At 54.8% G+C, this 20,431-nt stretch overlaps 6 protein-coding genes across 6 annotated transcripts; 4 read left to right on the top strand and 2 right to left on the bottom strand.

The window, feature by feature from the left end:
* The first annotated feature begins 1,716 nt into the window (after positions 1-1,716).
* B0H65DRAFT_457727 (uncharacterized protein) lies at positions 1,717-2,814 on the top strand. Its single transcript, XM_062826370.1, has one exon. It carries the CDS (start codon positions 2,191-2,193, stop codon positions 2,518-2,520), a length of 330 nt encoding a protein of 109 aa, XP_062684687.1. The 5' UTR covers positions 1,717-2,190; the 3' UTR covers positions 2,521-2,814.
* Positions 2,697-5,840, top strand: B0H65DRAFT_116564 (uncharacterized protein). The gene is made up of 3 exons (XM_062820663.1): positions 2,697-3,021; positions 3,081-3,588; positions 3,651-5,840. The coding sequence occupies exons 1-3, from the start codon at positions 2,872-2,874 to the stop codon at positions 5,549-5,551; spliced, it is 2,559 nt and encodes an 852-aa protein (XP_062684688.1). The 5' UTR covers positions 2,697-2,871; the 3' UTR covers positions 5,552-5,840.
* B0H65DRAFT_568515 (cytochrome P450) lies at positions 5,794-8,032 on the bottom strand (the record flags this gene model as incomplete). The annotated part of the gene is given in 5 exon segments (XM_062830395.1): positions 5,794-6,201; positions 6,347-7,005; positions 7,140-7,684; positions 7,807-7,942; positions 7,961-8,032. The coding sequence occupies 5 exon segments, from the start codon at positions 8,030-8,032 to the stop codon at positions 6,036-6,038; spliced, it is 1,578 nt and encodes a 525-aa protein (XP_062684689.1). The 3' UTR covers positions 5,794-6,035.
* Positions 8,033-15,868: 7,836 nt separating this feature from the next.
* On the top strand, positions 15,869-16,582 carry B0H65DRAFT_116780 (uncharacterized protein). The gene has a single exon (XM_062820664.1). The coding sequence runs from the start codon at positions 15,930-15,932 to the stop codon at positions 16,410-16,412; it is 483 nt and encodes a 160-aa protein (XP_062684690.1). The 5' UTR covers positions 15,869-15,929; the 3' UTR covers positions 16,413-16,582.
* B0H65DRAFT_506811 (uncharacterized protein) lies at positions 16,526-18,387 on the top strand (the record flags this gene model as incomplete). Its single annotated transcript, XM_062828093.1, is given in 7 exon segments — positions 16,526-16,539; positions 16,564-16,646; positions 16,819-16,835; positions 16,854-16,898; positions 16,911-17,029; positions 17,042-18,088; positions 18,312-18,387. 7 exon segments carry the CDS (start codon positions 16,526-16,528, stop codon positions 18,385-18,387), a joined length of 1,401 nt encoding a protein of 466 aa, XP_062684691.1.
* Positions 18,281-20,259, bottom strand: B0H65DRAFT_568519 (uncharacterized protein). The gene has a single exon (XM_062830396.1). It carries the CDS (start codon positions 20,013-20,015, stop codon positions 18,405-18,407), a length of 1,611 nt encoding a protein of 536 aa, XP_062684692.1. The 5' UTR covers positions 20,016-20,259; the 3' UTR covers positions 18,281-18,404.
* Positions 20,260-20,431: the final 172 nt, after the last annotated feature.

Raw genomic sequence — 20,431 nt, forward strand, 5'->3', positions numbered from 1 at the left:
ACTCATCCTGCACCGAAAGACGCTGGGTAACTCGAGTGAAAGCTGGCTAGTGGCACTGCAGCATCCTCGACATCTAACTACCTCCAGCCTTCGACATCTTGACCGTATTTGCTAAATAAGCAAATTTGGGCTCGGGAGAAGTTTGGGCTGTTGAAGACAATCGGGGAAAAAGAGGAAACCGGACATTTGATTGCCCCGAGAAAATTCGGTTTGACGAGTGTGTATGAGAAAAGAGTGAGGAGGCCAAAAGAATTGGTGATGGATGTGCTTTATTCTGATGAGGAAAGAAGCCACCCGAAAGGCTGGGGGCCAGGTTCAAACATGATTCCTCGTAGTTCACCAGACTTCCAATCAGCCATCTGGCTTCCAGGTTGTCTTTGGCGATAGCTTCCTTCCCTGGGGTAACTGGTTCCTTCTTGTCCAAGAGGCGGCCTCCTTCCGCGGGATGGCCTCTTTCCACGCAAGCGATGTCCTCCTTCTGTATATCCGTAGGCACCTTCCTGCTTGATGGCCCCGCGATGGCAAGTGGGTTTTGGACCTGCATCCCTCGGTCCCGACAGAGTATCTGTTGGCGGCTGTTCACTTGAACCTGTCAGTGCTTGAGGGTTAGGGTATTTGATAGACTTCAAGATGTCAAAAACTGGTCGCCGGTGTTTTCGGCGAGAGGAGCTGGGAGGTAGAGAAATGATTAATTTTTTCTGTCACGCCGTCACCTTTCACTTTTTTCTCCTCCTCATCTCGATGGAGTCAACCCTCAATCCATCCAGAGCTAATTATGGATGCATGTGGTAGTGCAAACGGGGTCGCATTCGGTCCCGACAAGAAGGGCTGACCGTGGTGGTGATGGGGACGCACTAACAGGAACATGTCAGCAATGGTAATTTCATTCATTGTTTCTGGTCAAGTTCAATCTGTTGTCGTTGTCAATAGCCGTCGGGATGGAGAGCCTTTGGATAGTAGTGTCGGTAATATCGGCCATATTCTCCGTGTTTGTGATATGGTTGATTTTTTTTTTCTTTTTTGATTTTTGTTGCCGGGTCGTATGATGTTACAATTGGGAGGGTGGTGATGATGGCTGGCTGACGTTGATTTCGGCTAGCTGCCCGTGGTGGGCGTAAACAAACACAGATAAGGAACACCCCTGAACGCCACTGAGCGCCTCCCCCTAGCGCCGGGCCCAGGCGGCGTTGTTGGAGGTCAACCACTTTCCGGCACTCACCCACTCACCCGCTCACCCACTCACCCTCTTCTTCGCAAGACCACGTCCACGGATCGCGATGGCCCGGATCTGCAACATCTCCATCGGTTCATCATGGCTACCCGCCCGCCTTGGTCTCGCCTTGGTGATCGACTCTGATAAGCGAACAACTCTAACAGCTTTGGCGCGCGGGTTTAGGCTCTAGTGATCAACAGCGCCAGCCAGGAATGAAAGACAAAGGGTCGATTTGTTACAGATATCACCAAGCAGAGTGGAATTCATCAATCAACACAACATTTTCAATCATCACTTTCAATGCGTTGCATTGGCTTCTCTTTGATAATCTTTCACTTAACGGTCATTTTATTGATGGCCCACCGGGCGTCAGTGGGGCTAAGCTCGTAATGGAAACAGTGGGCGCCGTTGGCGAGACCACACCATGCCTCACCAGGACCGCCGAGACGCCCCTGGACCCTCACAAAACGAATTAAGGACTTCACTCCGGACTTGCTCCAACGTCCAACTTCTTCCGTCGTTCCAATCTAGACTGCGCCTCCCCGAGAGCGACGTGTGAATTCGGGACTCCCTCCCTCGCGGCCCCAGGTTCAGGTCCCATACGATCCATTCCCAGATGGCCATACCCATAACGTATCCATCTCCCATACCACTGTCGCATTCTCCCCTTTTCTCGGCGCCGCCAGTTGGTGATGAGATGCTGAATGGCAGTTATCAAAGCTTATCCCAGACGGCCAATGGGGCAAGGGCAACTTTGCTTGTTCCTGCAGTTGGACCATCTCGTTCCCTAGCTTCCTGTCCACTCCCCATCCCTCCCCTTCCCTTCTAGAAACACCGACTAACCATTTCCAGCCTGAAAGAGTCTGACATGCATTCATCTGGAAAAGATTTTCTGGTCTTGAAACTCGAAAAAGAAGAGGATGGGCGAGACGGCATCATATCTCTGACAAAACCTGCCGAGCCTCCATCAGGCATGAATGACCGCCAAGGGAATCCGGATTCTTCTTCTGAAAAGAGGGCCCGTGTCGACCATGATGCTTCTCTTGGCATCTCGTTGTTGCCTGTTCGCTTGTGCTCTTCGGTCCACCAGCGTAACCGTTCAGGGCAAAAGGGCCATTCAGGGTCTGACTGAAGACGCTTTCGCTGTGAAAAGAACTGACGACAATGCAGCGCCTGTCCTCAACCGGCCAATGAGCCGCCGATATGCTCCCAGGTACCGTGGGCGGACCCGTGGCTTACCCCTGACAATACCACCCCGAGTCTGGACCGCGAGTGTGGACCACCCACCTCAGTGTTGCCCTTTTTAGCATGAATCTCCGGTTAGCGATGCTCCATGTTGGTCTCCCATGTCAGCCTCAACAGGCCCGGGGAGGACCTCTCGGTTCCTAGGTCCCACTCGGCTGGATGTGCCCTCCAAAGCCCCCAATGTATTGGTGAAGAACGTACAGCCGCGCGTGTCAGAACAAAAAGCCCAGAGCCCCCCAAAGATGGATGATCTTGTTCTTCTCTTGTTTTGGTGCCCCATCAGCCAAGACTATCTCTTTGCTGCTTCAGTAGCTACTATATTTTCAGAGCATCTTTTTTTGCTCGTCCTCTGACGTATCGTACGTCAAGTCCACTCATTCTTTCAGTTTTCACTGTCACTCTTTCAGACGGTCATGGCTCCGTCTATGCTCAAGCTGGGTGCTGTTGCCCTGGCTTACACCTTTGGTGTTTCTGCCCTTAGCTCTCCTGCCTCCGGCAAGACCTATCAGTTGTCCGAGTCTTATAACTCGGGTAACTTTGTCGATAAGTTCAGTTTCTTTGAGGTAAGAACCTATATGAGACCATTACATGACAGAGTGATGCTGACGAATCTTGAATAAAGGGTGGCCTCGATCAGAAGGTGAGGGATCCCAACAATGGATTTGTCCAATACCAGAGCAAGGATGCGGCAGTGTCCTCGGGTTTGTTCAAGACCGAAGGTGATGATATCCGCATCGGTGTCGACAGCAAGACTTCCGGTGTCAATGGCCGTAAGAGTGTCCGTCTCGAGAGTACCGCCTCCTATAACACCGGTCTGTTTGTTGCCAAGTTCAGCCACTTCCCCAAGCCTATCTGTGGTGCTTGGCCCGCTTTCTGGATGGTTGGCGACAACTGGCCCCAGGACGGTGAAGTCGATATCTACGAGATGTGGTCAATGGCCGATCAAAACATGATTACCTACCACACCGGGAAGCCCGATCAGGTTGGCAGCTGCCTGCTCGACCCCGATATGCACATTGCGTCTGCCCAGACCTTCAACTGCGACAACTCTGCTCCAGGCCAGTGGGTAAACCAGGGCTGTGGTGTGATGGAGCAGTCAGGCCAGTGGGGCAACCCCGACGGTGGTGTTTGTGAGTAAACTTGTCTTTTCAACTTCAGGGATTAAGAACTGTGCTAATATCATCACGTTCAGATGCTATCGAATGGACTGAGGAACATCTCAGTGTCTGGAGCTGGGCCACCGAGCCCGCCGACATCGAGAACGGAACTCCCAACCCCGCGACCTGGGGTAAGCCGCACATGACCGTTACCAGCAAGACCTGCGATGTTGAGAAGGCTTTCAAGAACCTCCGCTTCATCCTCAACATCAACTTCTGCGGTGATGCCGCTGGACCGCAGTTCGCTCTTGATCCCAAGTGCGCTTCCAAGGCCACCTCTTGCGACGCATATGTCTCGAACAACCCCAAGGATTTCGAGGATGTCTACTGGAAGATCAAGTACATCGACGTCTACCAGCTCCAGCAGGCCCTTCCTACCACCACTTCGTCTGCCATCTCTTCGAGCACCACTTCTTCCGCCATCAGCTCTACCGTTACCTCCAGCTTCGTCTCTGTCGTCTCTAGCTCTGCCGTTTCCAGCTCCGAGGTTGTTTCTAGCTCTGCCGTTGTTTTTGCTTCCGCCGTCCCCAGCTCCGAGGTCGTTTCCGGTACCGACATCTTCAGCAACGTTGCCTCCACCTCTGTTGTTGCCTCCAGCTCCGACGCAGTCTTCGTCACTGCCACCTCTTCCGCGGCTCTCCCTACTGAGACTGACGATGATAGCGACTGCGATGACGATGACGAGGGTGTCGTTTCCTCCAGCATTGTTGTCCCCAGCGGTAGTGCCACTGTCAGCGTCGTCCCCAGCGGCAGCGTCATCCCCAGCGGCAGCGTCGTCCCCAGCGGCAGCATTGTCCCCAGCGGCAGCATTGTCCCCAGCGGCAGCATTGTCCCTAGCGGCAGCATTGTCCCCAGCGCCAGTGCCATCGAGACCGGCAGTTCTTCCATCATCACTTCTGCCCCCAGCGGACCTTCCGCCGGTTTCCCGGTCATCTCTGCTCCTGCTGATCCCTCGGCCTCCGGCGGCTTCCCCATCCCCAGCGGTATCTCCTCCGGCCCCGTCCTCTTCCCCAACAGCACCATCACTGCTTCCCAGGAGATGACCACCTCCACCATCTACGCGACTAGCTACTACACCGTCACCTCTTGCGCTGCTACCGTGACCAACTGCCCTGCTCGCGTCGTCACCTCCGTCATTGCCATCTCCACCACCGTCTGCCCCGTCGCCAACCACCCTGCCGCTCCTACCAACGCTCCCGGCGGCGGTAACGGTGTCCCTATTGTTCCCACCCAGGTCCCCGGTGGCTGCAACGGCGAGAACTGCCCTGTTCCTACTCAGGTTCCCGGCGGCCCCAACAACGGCGGTGGCAACGGCGAGGGTGTTCCCCCCGTCGTTCCCACTCAGGTCCCCGGTGGCCCCGGTGGCCCCGGTGCCTGCAACGGCGAGAACTGCCCCGTTCCCACCGGTAGCACTCCCGGCAGCGGTGCCGGCTCCGGCTCCGGCTCTGGCTCCGGCTCTGGCTCCGGCTCTGGCTCCGGCTCTGGCTCTGGCTCTGGCTCCGGCGAGGGCGTCCCTGTTCCCTCCGGCAGCGCTCCTGGCACTGGCTCCGGCTCCGGCTCTGGCTCTGGCTCCGGCTCTGGCTCCGGCGAGGGCGTCCCTGTTCCCTCCGGCAGCGCTCCTGGCACTGGCTCCGGCTCCGGCTCTGGCACTGGCTCCGGCTCCGGCAACGGTAACGGCTCTGGCCCCGTCCCTGCCCCCGTCCCCACCGGCACCCTCCCCGGCAACAGCAACGGCGCTGCCAATGGCACTTACTCCGTTCCTCCCGTTTCCGGCACCGGCCTTCCTGTCCCCGTTGTCAGCTCTTCCCCTAGCGTGTCCATCGGCCAGCCTCCTATCCCTACTGAGGATGTGCCTGTGACCGCTGGTGCTGGCAAGAACGCCTTGAGCGTCGGTGTGGCTGTTGTTGCTGGTGTTGCTGCTTTGTTTGCTCTTTAAAGCAAATCAATCAAAATTGGGGAGGGGAGAGTGTGTAAGATAAAAAACGTGTGCACATATTGGGCGGTTTGCTCTTTTGTTGTTGTTGATATTGTTGGGATACCTTTTTTTTATAATGTTTTTTGGATGGAGCGATGGAGCGATGTGGAATGGAGGATATGTGTACATGTTTTTTGAGGACGACAGATGTCTAGACTTTACATATCTAGGAGACGAAAGAGAAGAAGAATTAACATTCATTCCCTTGTGGTTGATACTACAACAATGCTTCAAGACGTGATTCAAATGCTAAGGTTGAGCTGACCAGATACATCTCCATGGGGCCATGAGGGGAGGAGGAAAACGGTGGTAGCGAGTATATGAACAGACTAGGTACCTAGCCAAAGACATATTGGTGCTTCTTCTTGACCTCTTTTCCATCCAGTCCACTCCACCAGGTTTAAGAAACCATTTTGCTCATCATTTTTCAAACATACCTAGGTATTCAACCACGAACCTTGGCAACAGTCCTCAGCTCACCCCTGCTCTTCGTCAGGATGACAAACGAATCAATAGCAGCCTCAAAGTCCTCGGCACTATGACCCGGGAACTCGAGATCAAAGTGCTGTGCGAGAGTCGCGATGCAGAGGTACAACTCTGCCCAAGCGAGACTGTTCCGGCCCGATATCAATCATGTCAGCAACATCCATTAATCCACTCTTTTGACTTCCCTTCGGTGGGGGGGGGGGGGGGGGGGGGGGGGGAAGGATCATGGAACCAAGGGAAAAAAAAAAAAAAAAAAAAAAAAAAACTCACTGCATCCCCAAACAATTCCTCGCCCCCCTGCTAAAAGGCGCCCACATCCTCTCCCCACCCGCCACCCTCCTCCTAAACTCCTCATCCATCCACCTCTCCGGCTTAAACTCCCTCGCATCCTCTCCATACACGCTCTCATCCCAATGCATCAAAATCTGCGTCATGCCCACCGGCGTGCCCCTAGGAATGACCCATTCCTTTCTATTTTTTCCGTCGTTTGGTTCATGTTGGGGACATGGATACACAAGTTCCCTATCGGGAGCAACCCTCTGCATCCGACTCGCTAGCGCTGGACTTAATCTCAGTCCCTCCATTAGGATAGCCGTCAAGTAGGGGAGTTGTTCTAGTTCTCGGTACCTGTGTGAGTAGGAGGTTGGGTCTAGGTCGGAGAGGTTGATGTTGAACTGGGAAAGTTCGGAGCGTAAACGGGAGAGGATTGTATGGGGCGGGCTGAAGAGGTGGTAGAGGATTAGGCGGAGGGTGGAGGCGGTGGTCTCGAAGCCGGCGGCGGTGATGACGAAGAGGTCTTGGTGGATGCGGGAAGTGGATTTGATGTGGGAGGGGAGGGAGGGGGAGTCGAGGATGTCGTTGATTATGGTGTGGGTGTGGGTGGGTTTTTCTTCTGAAGAGGAGGTGTTGGATAGGTGGGCGTCGATGATCTGTTTGGTGTCGTGGAGGGTTACGTGGTTGTTGTTTTTTTTATGTTAGTGGTGGTGGTGGTGGTGGTTGAAGATAGGAGGGAGAGTGGTTGGATATGAACGGGCTGGAAGAGAGAGAGAGAGAGAGAGAAAACGTACCTTGAGGTGACGAAAACATTCTTCATCCCCTTATCTCCCACCATAATCATGAAATCCCACGGCAAAATAAACGCCACCCTCAAAATCGGCAAATGCTTGTTCCACCTCCACTGCCGCCCCTCATCCGTCACCATGGTAGTGAAATCCTTATCAAAGTCGTCCTTGTCCAAATTATCGTAGCTCTTGCCCAGAATAAACTCATTCGAAACGTCACGCGCCCACGCGCTAATGGCGGCTCCCAGGTCAAAGACCTCCTTGGACGCCGCTTTTCGAGAAATGATGCCCTCGAGCTTGTCTAGATGCTTGCGCACAATGCCTAACTTGCGGCCCACGTTGGCCTTGGAGAAGAAGGGTGAGAGAGGCTGGCGGACGGTCTTGTGAAGGTAGTGGTCGGGCGCGGAGATGGCGGTGTCGAGGCCGCGGCCGTGGGCGATGTAGGCCCAGTCGTACTTGTCCCATCGGCCGTCTTGCCGGTATAGCTTCTCGAAGTAGGAGGGGTCGTTAATGTGAAGCTCGTAGGGGCTGATGCGGATGATGGGTCCTGTGGGCGCAATTAAGTGACTGAACTGGCGTTGACCAACACATAATAGAGGTACAGGTACATGTAGCAGTAGACAGGAGAGCAGGGAGGAAAAAAGGAAAACGAAAATAAAGAAAACTAACCGTATTGCTTGTGAAGTTCCCCAATCTTAAAGGTGTATTGTCCTTCTTGGATAACGTCGTAGTAGCCCTCGTACAACCTGGTGATGGCAGCCAGTTTGGGACCAGGAAATTTGGCAAGCGGATGCAAAGTGAGGCGCTATATAGTCCGGCTCACGTAGTAGACCGTAACTGCCACGGCAACATGCCACCATGTGACTGATGGCAGGAAGTCTGCCAGGAGAGTCATGGTGGAAGAGGATGGAGTGTCTTTTTACACAAAGACCTGTTTGGGGGCCTGATCTGAAGATCGAATGGATAGAAGGTAACGAAGTAAATGGGGACAAGTACTTCGGTAGGTTCATAAAGGGAAGAGAGAACCGGGAGCAAGAGGAAGCATTTTTTTTCTTATATGTTGAGCATCTTGAAAACCCTTCCTCAAGAAGCATCTGCCGGCAACAGGTGAACAATTCCGAGTTCTCTAAGTCCGGGCTGTACTACCTCGTATCCACCTTGATACTGGGGATAGTCATCGGGCGGTGGTGATTGCAACATGAAGTAGTATAGCTTTCTCGTGTAACCTCCCATGCTTGGAAATGATGTGGCATTGCAGCCAGAAATCGATTGCCCAGGCCGTTGAATACAACCATGATAGCTTGAGGTTGATGTTGAGCTCATACTGTCCGCTTTGAACTGTGCACTTCTACTTGACAGAAATGAAAACGTGTGGTTTGCCTCAAAATCATGACATAATGATGATAGACGTCTGTTCCATGCCTAATTCCCGCCTGTAATACATAGGCCCCTAATTTTGTCTAACTCCTCCCCTTTTCATAGCCTCTGTCACCATGTTTCGGTCCTTCTGCGTTTGTTTTCTCTACCATAGCGTCCGATATCAGATCATACCATACCAAACCATAAAATCATCACTCCCAATTAAGGTATATCCGATGCATCAACTTCCCACAATTTGTTTCATGGCCCGAACAACATGCGTGTGCGTCTGATCAACAAGAAGAGTAATAGGAAATGAGACAAGAAACCAATATCAAGGCCCTTCATCATAGAATCCATTTTCGTTCCAAGTTCCATTCCTTCCGTGGTATCAATGTACTAAGGGACAACCGCAATAACGCCTCCGGCAATTGTGCGTGCGTATGAATAAATAACGCTACATAATAACAATGACAGATGCCAACAACACCTTCATGTCCCTTAAAGTCCATCCTTCATCTTTCATCCTTCATCTTTCAGATAGCCATGCTTAACGTCCTTGGCTTCACTCCCAAAGAAAAATACATGCATCTTCATATTATAACCCGGAAACTCATCGCTAACAAGCACCGCTTGTCGAAGTCGGCATTAGAGGAGTTGGTGGCGGCGGGGGAGGCGCTTCCGCCGGAGGTGGGGGAGGTGGTGGAGGTGGAGCTTCTTCAGTGGGCGGCGGAGGCGGCGGAGGCGGAGGAGCTTGAGTAGGCGGCGGAGGAGGTGGAGGAGGTGGAGGAGCTTGAATAGGAGGCGGGGGAGGCGCCGCAGAGGTAATATTCGGTGTAGCCGGGGCCGTGGCCTGTGCTGGTGGTCTCTGCTGCTGTGCCAGAGCCTGACCCGTTACTTGGTGTTGAGGTTGAGCGGGAACGGGAGCGGGATTCGTAGCCGCAGACAATGCAGCAGGTGCAGCTGGAACGGAAGTAGGAGCTGAAGTCGGAGCTACCGTGGCAGCCGGGACCGGAGTGGAACTAACCGGAGCTGGAGCAACGGACTGAACGGCAGGAGGAGCTGGGACTCTGGGCCCAGAAACAGCTGGAGCAACTGGGCCTGGTTGGGCAGTTGGGGCAGGAGTTGAGGTATCCGGCCGGGGTACCGACTGGGGGACCGCCTGAGGAACCGCCTGAGGAATCGACTGGGGAACCGACTGGGGAACTGGCTGAGGAACTGGCCGAGGAGCTGAGTGAGGAGCCCGGTGAGCTGCCTGATGAGCCGCATGAGGAAGCGACTGAGGAACGGTCTGAGGAAGCGACTGGGAAACCGATAAAGGAGCTGGGTGAGGAGCTACCTGTGCAACTGGCTGTGTAACAGCAGGTGCTGAAGCAACTTGAGCCGCACCCACAGCCGCCGCGGGAGTAGCTGGGGCAGGAGTAGAGGTAACCGATCGAGGGACCGACTGTGCAACTGGATGGCCAGCAGTGGAAGCCTGACCAGAAGCCACAGGTTGTGCAACCGGCTGGACAGGGGAATGGGCAGCCGGCCGGGCAACCGGCTGAGAAACCGACTGAGCAATCGAATGCGCAGCTGGAGCTGAAGTGACAGAAACCCGAGCAGCAGCGGCTTGTTGGGGAACTGGGTGAGTGGCAGGAGCCGAAGCAGCAGGCGCCAAAGACGGAATCGAAGCGGCCGGAGTAGCCAGAGTAGAGCTAGAGATAGCTGGAGCTGGACCGACTGGCTGAGACAGTGGCCGAGCTGCTTGAGAGGCTACACCTGTCGGCGGTGTGGGTACCGATGCCGGCGCAGACATTGATGGCTGACCGGTGAATGGAGCAGACACTGATGGTGCGGCCGGCAAAGGAGCTCGAGGGATAGCTGCTGCTGGGGTTGTCGATGTGGCGTGGTTGGGCGGGCTATATCTAGGAACGGAAGATGGCAGCAAAGGAGTCGCCGCAAGGCCAGATACAGTTGATGAGACGGCCCCAGAAGCAGTTGTCGGAAGTGCTGATGGCACACTCTTATGACTGGAAGGCGCAGGTAATGATGCTGGAGGATTATAGACCCCAGATGCAGGCCTTGGGGTTGAGGCAGGGGCAATCGCAGGACCTCCCGTTTGACCAGTTGTCAGAGACGATGGTCTTGGTGAAGGTACAGCTTGAGGGACAGCCGATGTCATAGCCCCCTGCCCAGATGTAGATGCTGACATTGTGGAAGCATTGGCAGATCTAGCGTACCCGGCGCTCGCTCCCGAGGAAGCCGTGGGAGGCGCTGTCAAACCCGGAGGGCCGGTTGGCACGTAAGACATTTGACGAACGGTGGAAGACGTTGGCGGGACAGACGTCGGCGCGGTGAATGGAGCAGCCGGAGCCGCAGAGGAAGGAGGAGCTCTGGAGATGGATGCATTCCCTGGCCCTGCTGGTGCCCCGGAATAAGCCTGTTGGCCCATCGAGCCTGCTGGGACAGAGGCAGCCAGATTGCTCCGTGGCATGGTAGTTGGAGCTGCAGTACTAACACCATGAGTGACAGGCGGGCTTCTAGAAACAGGGGCAGTGACTCCCGTAGCAGCCCCCGCGTGAACACCCATATGGGGCCCCGGCTGTACAGGCCCTGGGACAGCGGCGGGCACAGATCGAGCTCCCATTGATGCATTGGTGTGGTTAACCGTCGAGGGTGCGATAGGGTGCCCGGAGGTGGGTGCAGCTCTAGGAAGCAACGGGGCCGGGGCGGGAGCGGGAGCTGCGGGCGTGATGGTTCTAGGCACTGCCGAAGGAATACCGCCCGGCGGGTTGACTCGCTGGGTCGCGCTCGGTGTAGCGACTCTTTGAGCCGCGCCAGGAGCTGTCGCAGGGGCCATCGTATGATGGTTTGCGGGTGGTGCGCCTGGCGTTGCTGTCGCATGAACTGGTGCTGGTGTTGTTGCGGCTACCTGTTTCCGTTGCCATTCTGCCACTTTCATTTTGATAGCAGGAATCAAAACCTTTTCAGCGTTATTGAACTCCCGCATCTCAGACTCCGTTCCTCGCGTAATGGTCTTGTCAGCCAAGCCGAGAACCTGATCAATAGCTGAGAGAACCAAGCACTCGGCCTTCTGTGAGTCCAGTTTGGCCTCCAAAGTGCTCACCATGGTGGCCTTAAAGGTGAGTAGAGTCTGCAGCAGATCTGGATCAAGCGATTTGTGGCTGGTGCCTTGAATTCGCTCCTCAAAGACACGGAGCACAACCAACTCCAGTGATTCCTCATCAGGTATCATGCTTTTTGTGGTTAACTTCAAGCCACGGTTGATAACAGACATGGCGAGGATCTGCGGAAACTTTGACGTTTTCTGGATGTATTCCAGCTTTTCAACCGTTACCTTGAAGCTCTCAAGCCATGAGATGAGCTCTGGCGCGATAACTGGACTGAGCTGAACTGGTGACGTGGTATTCGTTGTTGGTGTAGCTTGCTGAGCCGGCCTAGCCCCGCCGGCAACCGGTACTCCGGTATGTGCAGTAGCGGGTGGTGGATTGACCCGTGGAACACCGTTTACCTGACTTGGACCACTGACCGGGAGAGAATGCTGTCTTGCCATGCTGTGGGGAGTGGCACCAGACTGTGCCGCAACAGTAGGCATGGGAGGCCTTGGTACGTATGGCGACGAATATGTCGCGGCTGGTGTACCTGACATTTGGCGTGCTGCGGTCGGCGGCGTACCATACACTTGGGCTTGTGCTGGTGGACTTGTTTGAGCAGCAGCCTGGTAGGCTGGCCGGGGAGGTTGCTGAGGCGGAACACCGGGCTGGGGAGTTGGAAGATGCTGAGGCGGGTGTTGGCTGACTCCTGGCTGTCCGGTAGTGACATAGCTAGGTCGTTGGCCCATAGTGCCTGGATGGTAGCTTTGTTGGACCCCGTGCTCTCCGTGGTACATGCCAGGATGAGGAGGCATGGGTTGCGGTGCATAATGCTGGCCAAAGTTATGTAAGGAGGAGGCGTGGTCAGGGGAGGGTGCCTTGCGCTTCTTTCCAGCATCAATATCGATTCCGGGGACGCGACTCCAGAGATGAGTCTCCTCGTTCTTCTTGAACGCATCGTTCCCAATGAGATTGTGCCGGACACTGCTTTCCCACCCTTTGGTATCCACGTTGAAGTAGTAGAACGGATATTTCAACTGAATTCGTTTGTAGATCTGCTTGAGTGTGAGCCCGTCCGGTGCGGCAGACAGAACTTCGTCGATCAGGACGCCGTAGTTCTTGTTTGGCTTCTGCAGCTGTTCCTCGGTATAATCCTCCCTGCGCAGCTCGAGCGGAGGTGTCTTGGGTTTCTCGCGCCGCTTCTCCTTGATGGTCTTTTCGGCGTCAGAGACATCGCCCTCTTCTCCATTCTTCTTGCGCGGTTTGTACTTGCGCTTCTCGGGTCTATCCGGGGCATCCTCGGGAAGAGGATGCTTCCTCGGTCGACCGACCTTGCGCTTGACCGGCGGCTCGCCAGGCGGCTGAGGCGGTTGGTTCTTTTTGGCAAGCTCCATGGCCTGCTTTTTCCGAAGTCTCTCCTCCCTCTTGGACATGATGCCGTTCTTGGGCGGTCTTCCGGGACCTCGTTTCTTGGGAGGTTCCATAAATGGTAAGCTGGACATGTCGGGGAATTCTGGCCTCGGTTCAGGTTTCACAGACTGAGACTCAGACCGAGACCGGGCTTCATCCTCGTCATCTTCTTCGACCTCTTCCTTCTCAACCGTTTCCATGACATGATCCGGCGCGTCGGGCAGGAGGATATCTTCGTCCGGAGGTTCTGATAGCTCACTTTGGCTGTCGTCCCGGTCAGGATCAACCGACATCGGCACTCCATTATCTTCAGGACTGGTGCTACGCCTGTCGACGTCGTGAATGCTCTCAAAATCGAAGCTCATCTCCTTTCCGCCTTCTGAGTACCTCCTCGCAGGTGTCTCCTCTGGTTCATACTCTTCGGCACCAGTCTTGCCTTCGGCTACACCATTGATGATGAAGACAAACTCGACATCCTTGACTTGAAGGCGGTCTCCGCTTTTGAGAACCACCTTGTCGTGGCTGTAGTGGACATCTTCACAGAAGAAGCCGTTCTTGTGCAGAGGGATGGCTTCAAAGACGCCAGCCTGGGAGTTGAACTGAATCTTCAAGTGTTCTCTGGAGATAGCCTTTGTCTTGGCAGCAATGTTGGGACCTGGAGAATGAATACCCAGGAAAGGTGTGTGGTGTGGAGAGGGTCGGAGAGCGCTGAGATTAACAGCTGCAGCTCCTGGGGTATGCGAGACGTATTGTCTGTTTGACACAGGACCCTTTCCATCATCAACGGTCTGGCCAGCAGGCATCGAGCTGCTCTCGGCTTCACCAAACGAATCCACAGGTAAAGAAACACCGCCATTCATCTTCCGCTTCTTCGGGGCCCGGTTATCTGACGGGCGTCCCTCCTCATCTTCCTCTTCATCCGACTCGGGACCCAACATGCCGCCCTCCTCACTGATATATGACTTTGAGAATCGGCGAGCGTCCGCAGAAGGGGGAGCAGGTGGGGTTAAGCCCTGAGCCTCGTACTCGTCTTTCAGTCGCTGGTATTGCTCGGCTTGACGCTCCTCTCTCTTTGCTATCCTCCAGGCACGTTGGTCACGACCGATGATGAGGGCATAGGTTGTCATCTGGAAGACACCGTCGGCGAATTCTAGTCTGGCAAAGGACTCGAGCGAAGCGTCGGCTGCTGCGGCGGCGGCGGGTGGCTGGATTCCCCCCTGGGCTGTTATATGTGGCAGATGAGTGGCATTAGCTTGATCGAGCTGCATCTGGGCCAGCGAGACCTGCGACGGACGGACGGTATTTGGCGGGAGGGGAGGGATTTGCTGTAGCTGTTGTTGCTGGTTGGTTGCGGAGAGCGACTGGAGGAAGCTCATGAGAATATGGCCGCTCTGGGACTGGAGGAGATCCATGGTGGAAGAAGGGAAGTCCACGCTGGCCATGCCGTCGACCGCTGGGGGGGCGTGAGGGTTGAAGGGAGCTATTGGAGTTCCGTCCATTGCGAGGCCTGAGAAGTGTGAGGTTGAATTTGTAGAATTTCCTGCTACGGTGGCTGCTCCTCCTACTGCTGCACCTGCAGTTGCCCCGACGCCCGTGGCCTGCGGGGTGTCCCTGCCACCTTTGAGGTCTGTGTTCGGTCGACTCATTGTGTTGGAGGGCGCATTGCCGTTCGTCTTGGGCTGGTCGGCGGCATTATTCGTCTCGATTTCGCTTTCAAGGGGTTGTACGGAAGGTTCGCGAGTACGAGGGTCGGGGACCGGATCGGTTAGAGGAGAGATGGCAGGTCGCGGGGGCGAGTTGAGGGTATAGCTGATGCCGTTTTCGAGGGCAATGGGATCGAGCTTGTGAGCAGGAGCATCGAGGACCTGTGACTGTGGTTGTAGTAATGACGACTGCTGCGGTTGTGGCTGGGACGGGGTATCTGGCGGAGGGGGTGCCGGCTGGGGCTCTGGCTGTGGTGGAGGTGGAGGTGGTGGTGGTGGCTGTTGTTTCTGTTCTTGCTGTTGCTGTTGTTGTTGAATCTGCGGTTGCGGTTGCGGTTGCGGTTGAGCGCTCTCGGCACCCGAGGGTGCGGACGAAGTCATCGCTTGCTCCGAGATAACAAGCTCCTTCGCCTACAGCGCGAGGTGGTGGTGGTGGTGCCCAGGTCGAGGCCGGCTCCGAGGTGTGCCAGTTTGTCAATTCGCAATGCGATGGGTGACGGAGAGAGTTCAAAAGACGCCAGGGCGGAAGATGGAATGACGGGAAAGATTGACCAGGAGCTGACGATGGGACGGGGACTGGAGCCGGAGACGGGACCGCTGCTAGTACAGGTTGGACAACTGCAACTGCGACTGGACGGGAAAGGGTCCGCGTAACTCCTAATGCGCAATCCGCAATCCGTAGCGCGTCCCTCGCTCTCGCTCTCTCTTCCTCTACTACGTGACAGAAAGATACAACCTCAATCTGCTTGTGATAGCCCAGCCTTGTATCGACTGCTCTCTGCCTTCCTGGTTTAAAGTGAGCAAAGTGGAACAAAAGAGTGTCAGTCAATGACAGACTGACGAATCGGGTGTAAGGACAGTCCCGTACAAGTCCCTTCCCCAGCGGGTTCAGAAGGTGTTGAGCCTGTCACTTTCGTCGCCGGTTGCCTACGATTGCGCTGCAATTGCCTGCTTCTGGTTGGAGTGGCCTGCGGTTGGCGTAACTTTGAAAAAGGCTGACCTTCCACCCTTGCTTGCTGTGGAGTCCAAACTTTTTTTGAAGTCGTACGGGAAGCAAGGCAGGGCACCTGATTGGTTGCTTAACCTCCGGGATCCCCGCACCGTTGCAGCGCCGGCCACCTGAGCTCCATCGTCCTTTTCATCATCCTCCACTTTTAACGCAAACTCTCACTCACTCTTTCCTACTGTACGCTAGTCTCCCGCCGTCACCTTCCATTTCTCGGTCATGGACGTTCACTTCCTTCTTGACTTCAAGGTTGTCGCCCGATTTCCTGCCCCCTCTCGCTCTTTATCTTTTCAAATGAAGGGCTGTCTTGAGTCTTCATGTTTTCTGCTCGGTCTCGAATTCGCGAGCAAGATGGAATCTGCAGAGTGCATGTCTCCTAGCAGTTCCTCCGGCCCCTCCCCGGACCCACCAAGGACCGGACCGTTTGATGATCGGTCCATCCTCCGTGACTTCACCTTTCCGGGTCCGACACTCATCGAGAACCGACGACAACATCCGTCCTCTGTCTTTAGCTTTTACGTCCACTTGTTCTTCATCTACAACAGTATTTATCTTGCAGACAAAATACAAGCAAGAAGGAGGCGAGTGCCTTGCATGATGTTGCAACCATGGCTACCATCATCACCACTTCACCGTGCCACCCCCAACCCAGCCTCAACCAACTGGGACGCTGAGCTTCTTACTCCTTCATGTCGCAAATAGTAGAGTCGCCCAAGTGGAAATCTACACCCATCCGCTCAATATGTAGAGCTGCATAGCCCCTAGGTTGCATTCACCTTTCGAGGGACTGTCAACACCAAAATTGAAACACCACAATGTCAACATCTGCGTGTTAACGGCGCCGCTTGTTCAGCACTGGTGAGACTGATGTTGCAAGTGTAACTCCTGATACTTCCAAACCTTCTATTTACGGCCCCATGGGAGATCGAGAGAATAGTTTCACGTTTATATATATATGTATTATCGTCTCCATGTGTTCTGACATCGACCATCTGTGTGACCATCACCCGGTACTTTCAACCATTTGTGCCCTCGAAATGGATGCCCAACTTCCTCGCCCTCAGACACACATTGTGCACGCCATGTGTGGCCCTGAACACGAAACGAGGCAAAGAAGATACCCTAGTAACACAACTATCCCAGGCCGGGCATTTCACCTTTCTGGAAGACCACTCTCGGTCATCCTCGGTCTATAACGAGATAGTCGAAAGCTATAGCGACACAGCACCAAAGTCTCTCCAAGAGAGTTTCTCCTCAACCGTTCGGAATGTCGCTTCTCAATCGGCACTACGGCGGGAGGAGTGGCCTACAGGAGCCCAGTCACGCAATAGACCAACATGTCCACGTCCTCCACCCCGTACCGGCCCCTTTTTCGATGCCTTCCGCAATCAAGAAGACTCAGGCTACCTAAAGCCACCGCCTCTCTCAGTATCAAGACCTGTCGAGGCAACTCGCCGTCAAGGTCGGCCCCGAAGCTCCTCCGTCCCACTTATACCTCGCCAAACTCCCAGTCTCAACCTTTTTCCCAGGATCGATCCAGCTCCAACTCCAGCTTTAACACCAAAACCTTCCTATCCCGGATCCGAAATATCAACACCATCCCATTATCCAGCATCAAGCACAGCAGTTAGTCTTTTGAGCACAACACCCTTGATGGCACTACCCGTCCCCCCGAAAGACACTTCACTTCAACCACCCGTTCCCCGGAAAGACACTCCTACTCTACCGCCACTCAGGATACCCTCACAAAACCCATCATCTACTGGCGACGTATCCATGAGGAACCCTATTAAAGGCCCCGCTCTGTACACCCAGCCCCGTCCCCTTCCCGTTCCCGTTCCGACGCCCTGCCGTCACCAACGCCGAGCAATGCGCCTCAACACGCCCTACATGCAGATGCTTCTCGCCCTCGACAAGATTCCCCGTCTGCACAACATCCTCGTTTTCTACTTTACCTGGCTTCTGTTGGTTGCCTTCATCATCGTTACCGCATCTTTTGATAATTCACCGTCTGGCTTAACCGGATCCGTCCTACATATCATGGAACAACCCTTATTCGCCGTCAGCTTAAGTTGCATGGCCCTCGGCATCCTAGGTTGCCTCTGGCTCGGCATCCGGTGGCGGAGGAATTATGTCTGGTTGATTAATAGGCTGTATATGCCTCTGTTTCTGAACGGACTGGCGGGGGTGCTGGCTACTTTGGCGAGCGTGTATGCGCAGCATGAAGGGAGGTGGTGTTTCCCGGCGATTGTGGCGGTGGTGGTGGAAGGGGTGCTGGTGGTTGTGTCTGTGGTGTTGTTTGGGCTGTATAACTTTTGGTTGTTGAGGAGGGTGAAGAAGTTTGAAAGTGGGTATTATGGTAAGGGTAGGAAGTGGTGGTGGGAAGGGACAAGAGTCGGGGATGGAATGCGCCGCCTCATGCACCGGGGAGTATTGTATAGGTGATGATTGTAGAGGAGGAGGGCGAATAGGAGTGGGATGGGGGGTATACCCTAGACCTACTGCGCACTTTTGGGGAGGTTGTATATAAGTGTTCAAGTACCAACCAGAGCCCTTTGTCAATAATCACAACATGAAGTGTAAAGACAACTGTAATCCAAGGGTGTCTGTCAAACCACCGCAAACGAAATTCGAGCTGCAGACTATTCGCATCACCGTGCACACCTCAATATCCTAAAACCAACTCCCCCCATCTCACCTCAAAAGCGGACTCTCCTCATCAACAACCCCTTCATCGTTCAACAGCCCCCGCTCCTCTTCCCTCCCTATCTCCTTCCCACCACCCAACCACCCAGCAACCCTATACCCCCCATAACACCCCATCCCCGCCAAAAACCCAACCCCATCATTCCTAAACGCCAAAATCGTCCCCGCAGTCATCAACATCACCATCCTGTCCTCCTCTTCTCCTCCTTCCACACTCCTTACCCCAACCCTCCCCAACTCCACCCCCGCACCCAAAACCATGACTCCCAAAAACGCCCTCGGGAATTTTTCTAGGATCCTCAACAATAACCCTGTTGTTCCAGAAGAAAAAAATAACCCGAGTAGGAATTTGAGAGTTCCCAAAAAGATGATGGAAGTCCCGCTTCGAGCACCGAAGCGGTGTTGGGCGGCCAGTCCGCCGGAGCCGTGGCAGAGGGGCATGCAGCCGAAGGGGGCGGAGAGGAGGTTCATCAGGCTGATGGAGAGGGAGAGCGGGGTTAGGGGGACTGGACCTTCTTTTGAGGAGCTGGAGCTTTTTGGTGATGATGTGGAAGAGGAGGATGAGTGCGAAGAGGAGGAGGAGGAGGAGGAGGATGGGGATGGGTCGGAGGAGGCTAGGTCAGAGGCTGGGGGGTTAGAGGCTGCTGGGTTAGAGGAGGGCTCATCATCATATAGCTGGGGATAGGAGGACCGAGGGAAGAGATCGGATGCGAGCGCTGAAGCGGCAATTATGGAGTTGAGTGTTGTCAGAGGGAGCTGGGCGAGTGCCATGCTTAGAGCTTGCGGATTGAGTAGGGAGTGGAAGACTTCGGGGTGGATGTGGTGAAGGGGGTTCCAGATCCATGTCCAGGAATATGAGTTGGTCGGTTCGTCGTAGGGTGGTGGTTGATCAGGAGAGTCCTTGGACAGAGAAACTCTCACCACGGCAAACACCAGCCCAACCAAAAACAACACCAACGCGTACGGCACCGGCATCCTCCTCCTCCCCTTTGGTCCAGACTGTTGCTGCTGCCCCAACGTAACCACCAACCCCCCAAAAGCCAACACGGCCCACGCCCTACTATCCAACCACCTCCCTATCCCCCCATCCCCATCCCCATGCCCATTTTCTTCTTCTGGCGTCCACCACCACCCCAACGGCCTAACCATCCCACCCCCCGCCGCCACCACCAAACTCAGCCCAGCACCCACTTGCACTCCCCTCACCACCGCCCCCGGCACCCACCTCATCACCCTCTTTAGTCCTCCCGTCCCTCCCAACAGTAGCACAGCAAAACCAACCCATGCGCCCGCCGCTACCGTCGTGCCCAATCCCGGAGAAGGGGAAGAAGCAAGTGACGCGGCAGCGATGGCCTTCATAGGCTGCACCGGCAATGGCACGCCGAAGATGAAGCCGGTGGCGATGTTGAATAGACCGGAGAAGATTAAAGTGGAGGGCAGGTCGATACTCCCTTGAAGGGAGAGGGCGAGGAGGAGGGGGAGGAGGGTGCCTAAGTCTCCGAGGGAGCCGGAGATTTCGGAGAGGAGGAGATGGGGGGTGGTGAGGTGGGAAGTGTTGTGGGAGGTTATGCGGCGGAGGTGGGATTTGGTGATGAACATTTTTTTTTTTCGGTGGGTGGTCGTGGTTGGGAGGAAGGAGGATTGATTATTGTGTCGTTGGGAGGAAGGTGGGTTGGGGTTGGTGGGGCATGCTGTGCCGAGTTATAGTGAGGTTACCTATTGTTGGAAGAGGGAATGGAGTTGGTTGAAGATGGATTGTGAGAGGTTTGGAGGTAGGTTGAGAAAATGAGCTTTTTTTTTAGGTATCTAAGAGATGGATATGAGGGATCGAAGAAGGTGTTGTTGAGGGGAAAGATAACCGGTTTGGTCCCCTCACTGATTGTCGTCGAGTTACGAAACCAAAATTGGTGGAGTCATTGATCGCCCAATTAGGAAAGTCGTCAATTAGACGGTGCTACTGTACGATATCGATATGAGCGAAACAACTCAACCGCAAAGGGCACGCAACATTTGAA

The sequence above is a fragment of the Neurospora tetraspora genome (genome assembly GCF_033439725.1).
Source record: "Neurospora tetraspora strain CBS 560.94 chromosome Unknown B0H65scaffold_2, whole genome shotgun sequence".
Classification (NCBI taxonomy): Eukaryota; Fungi; Ascomycota; class Sordariomycetes; order Sordariales; family Sordariaceae; genus Neurospora; species Neurospora tetraspora.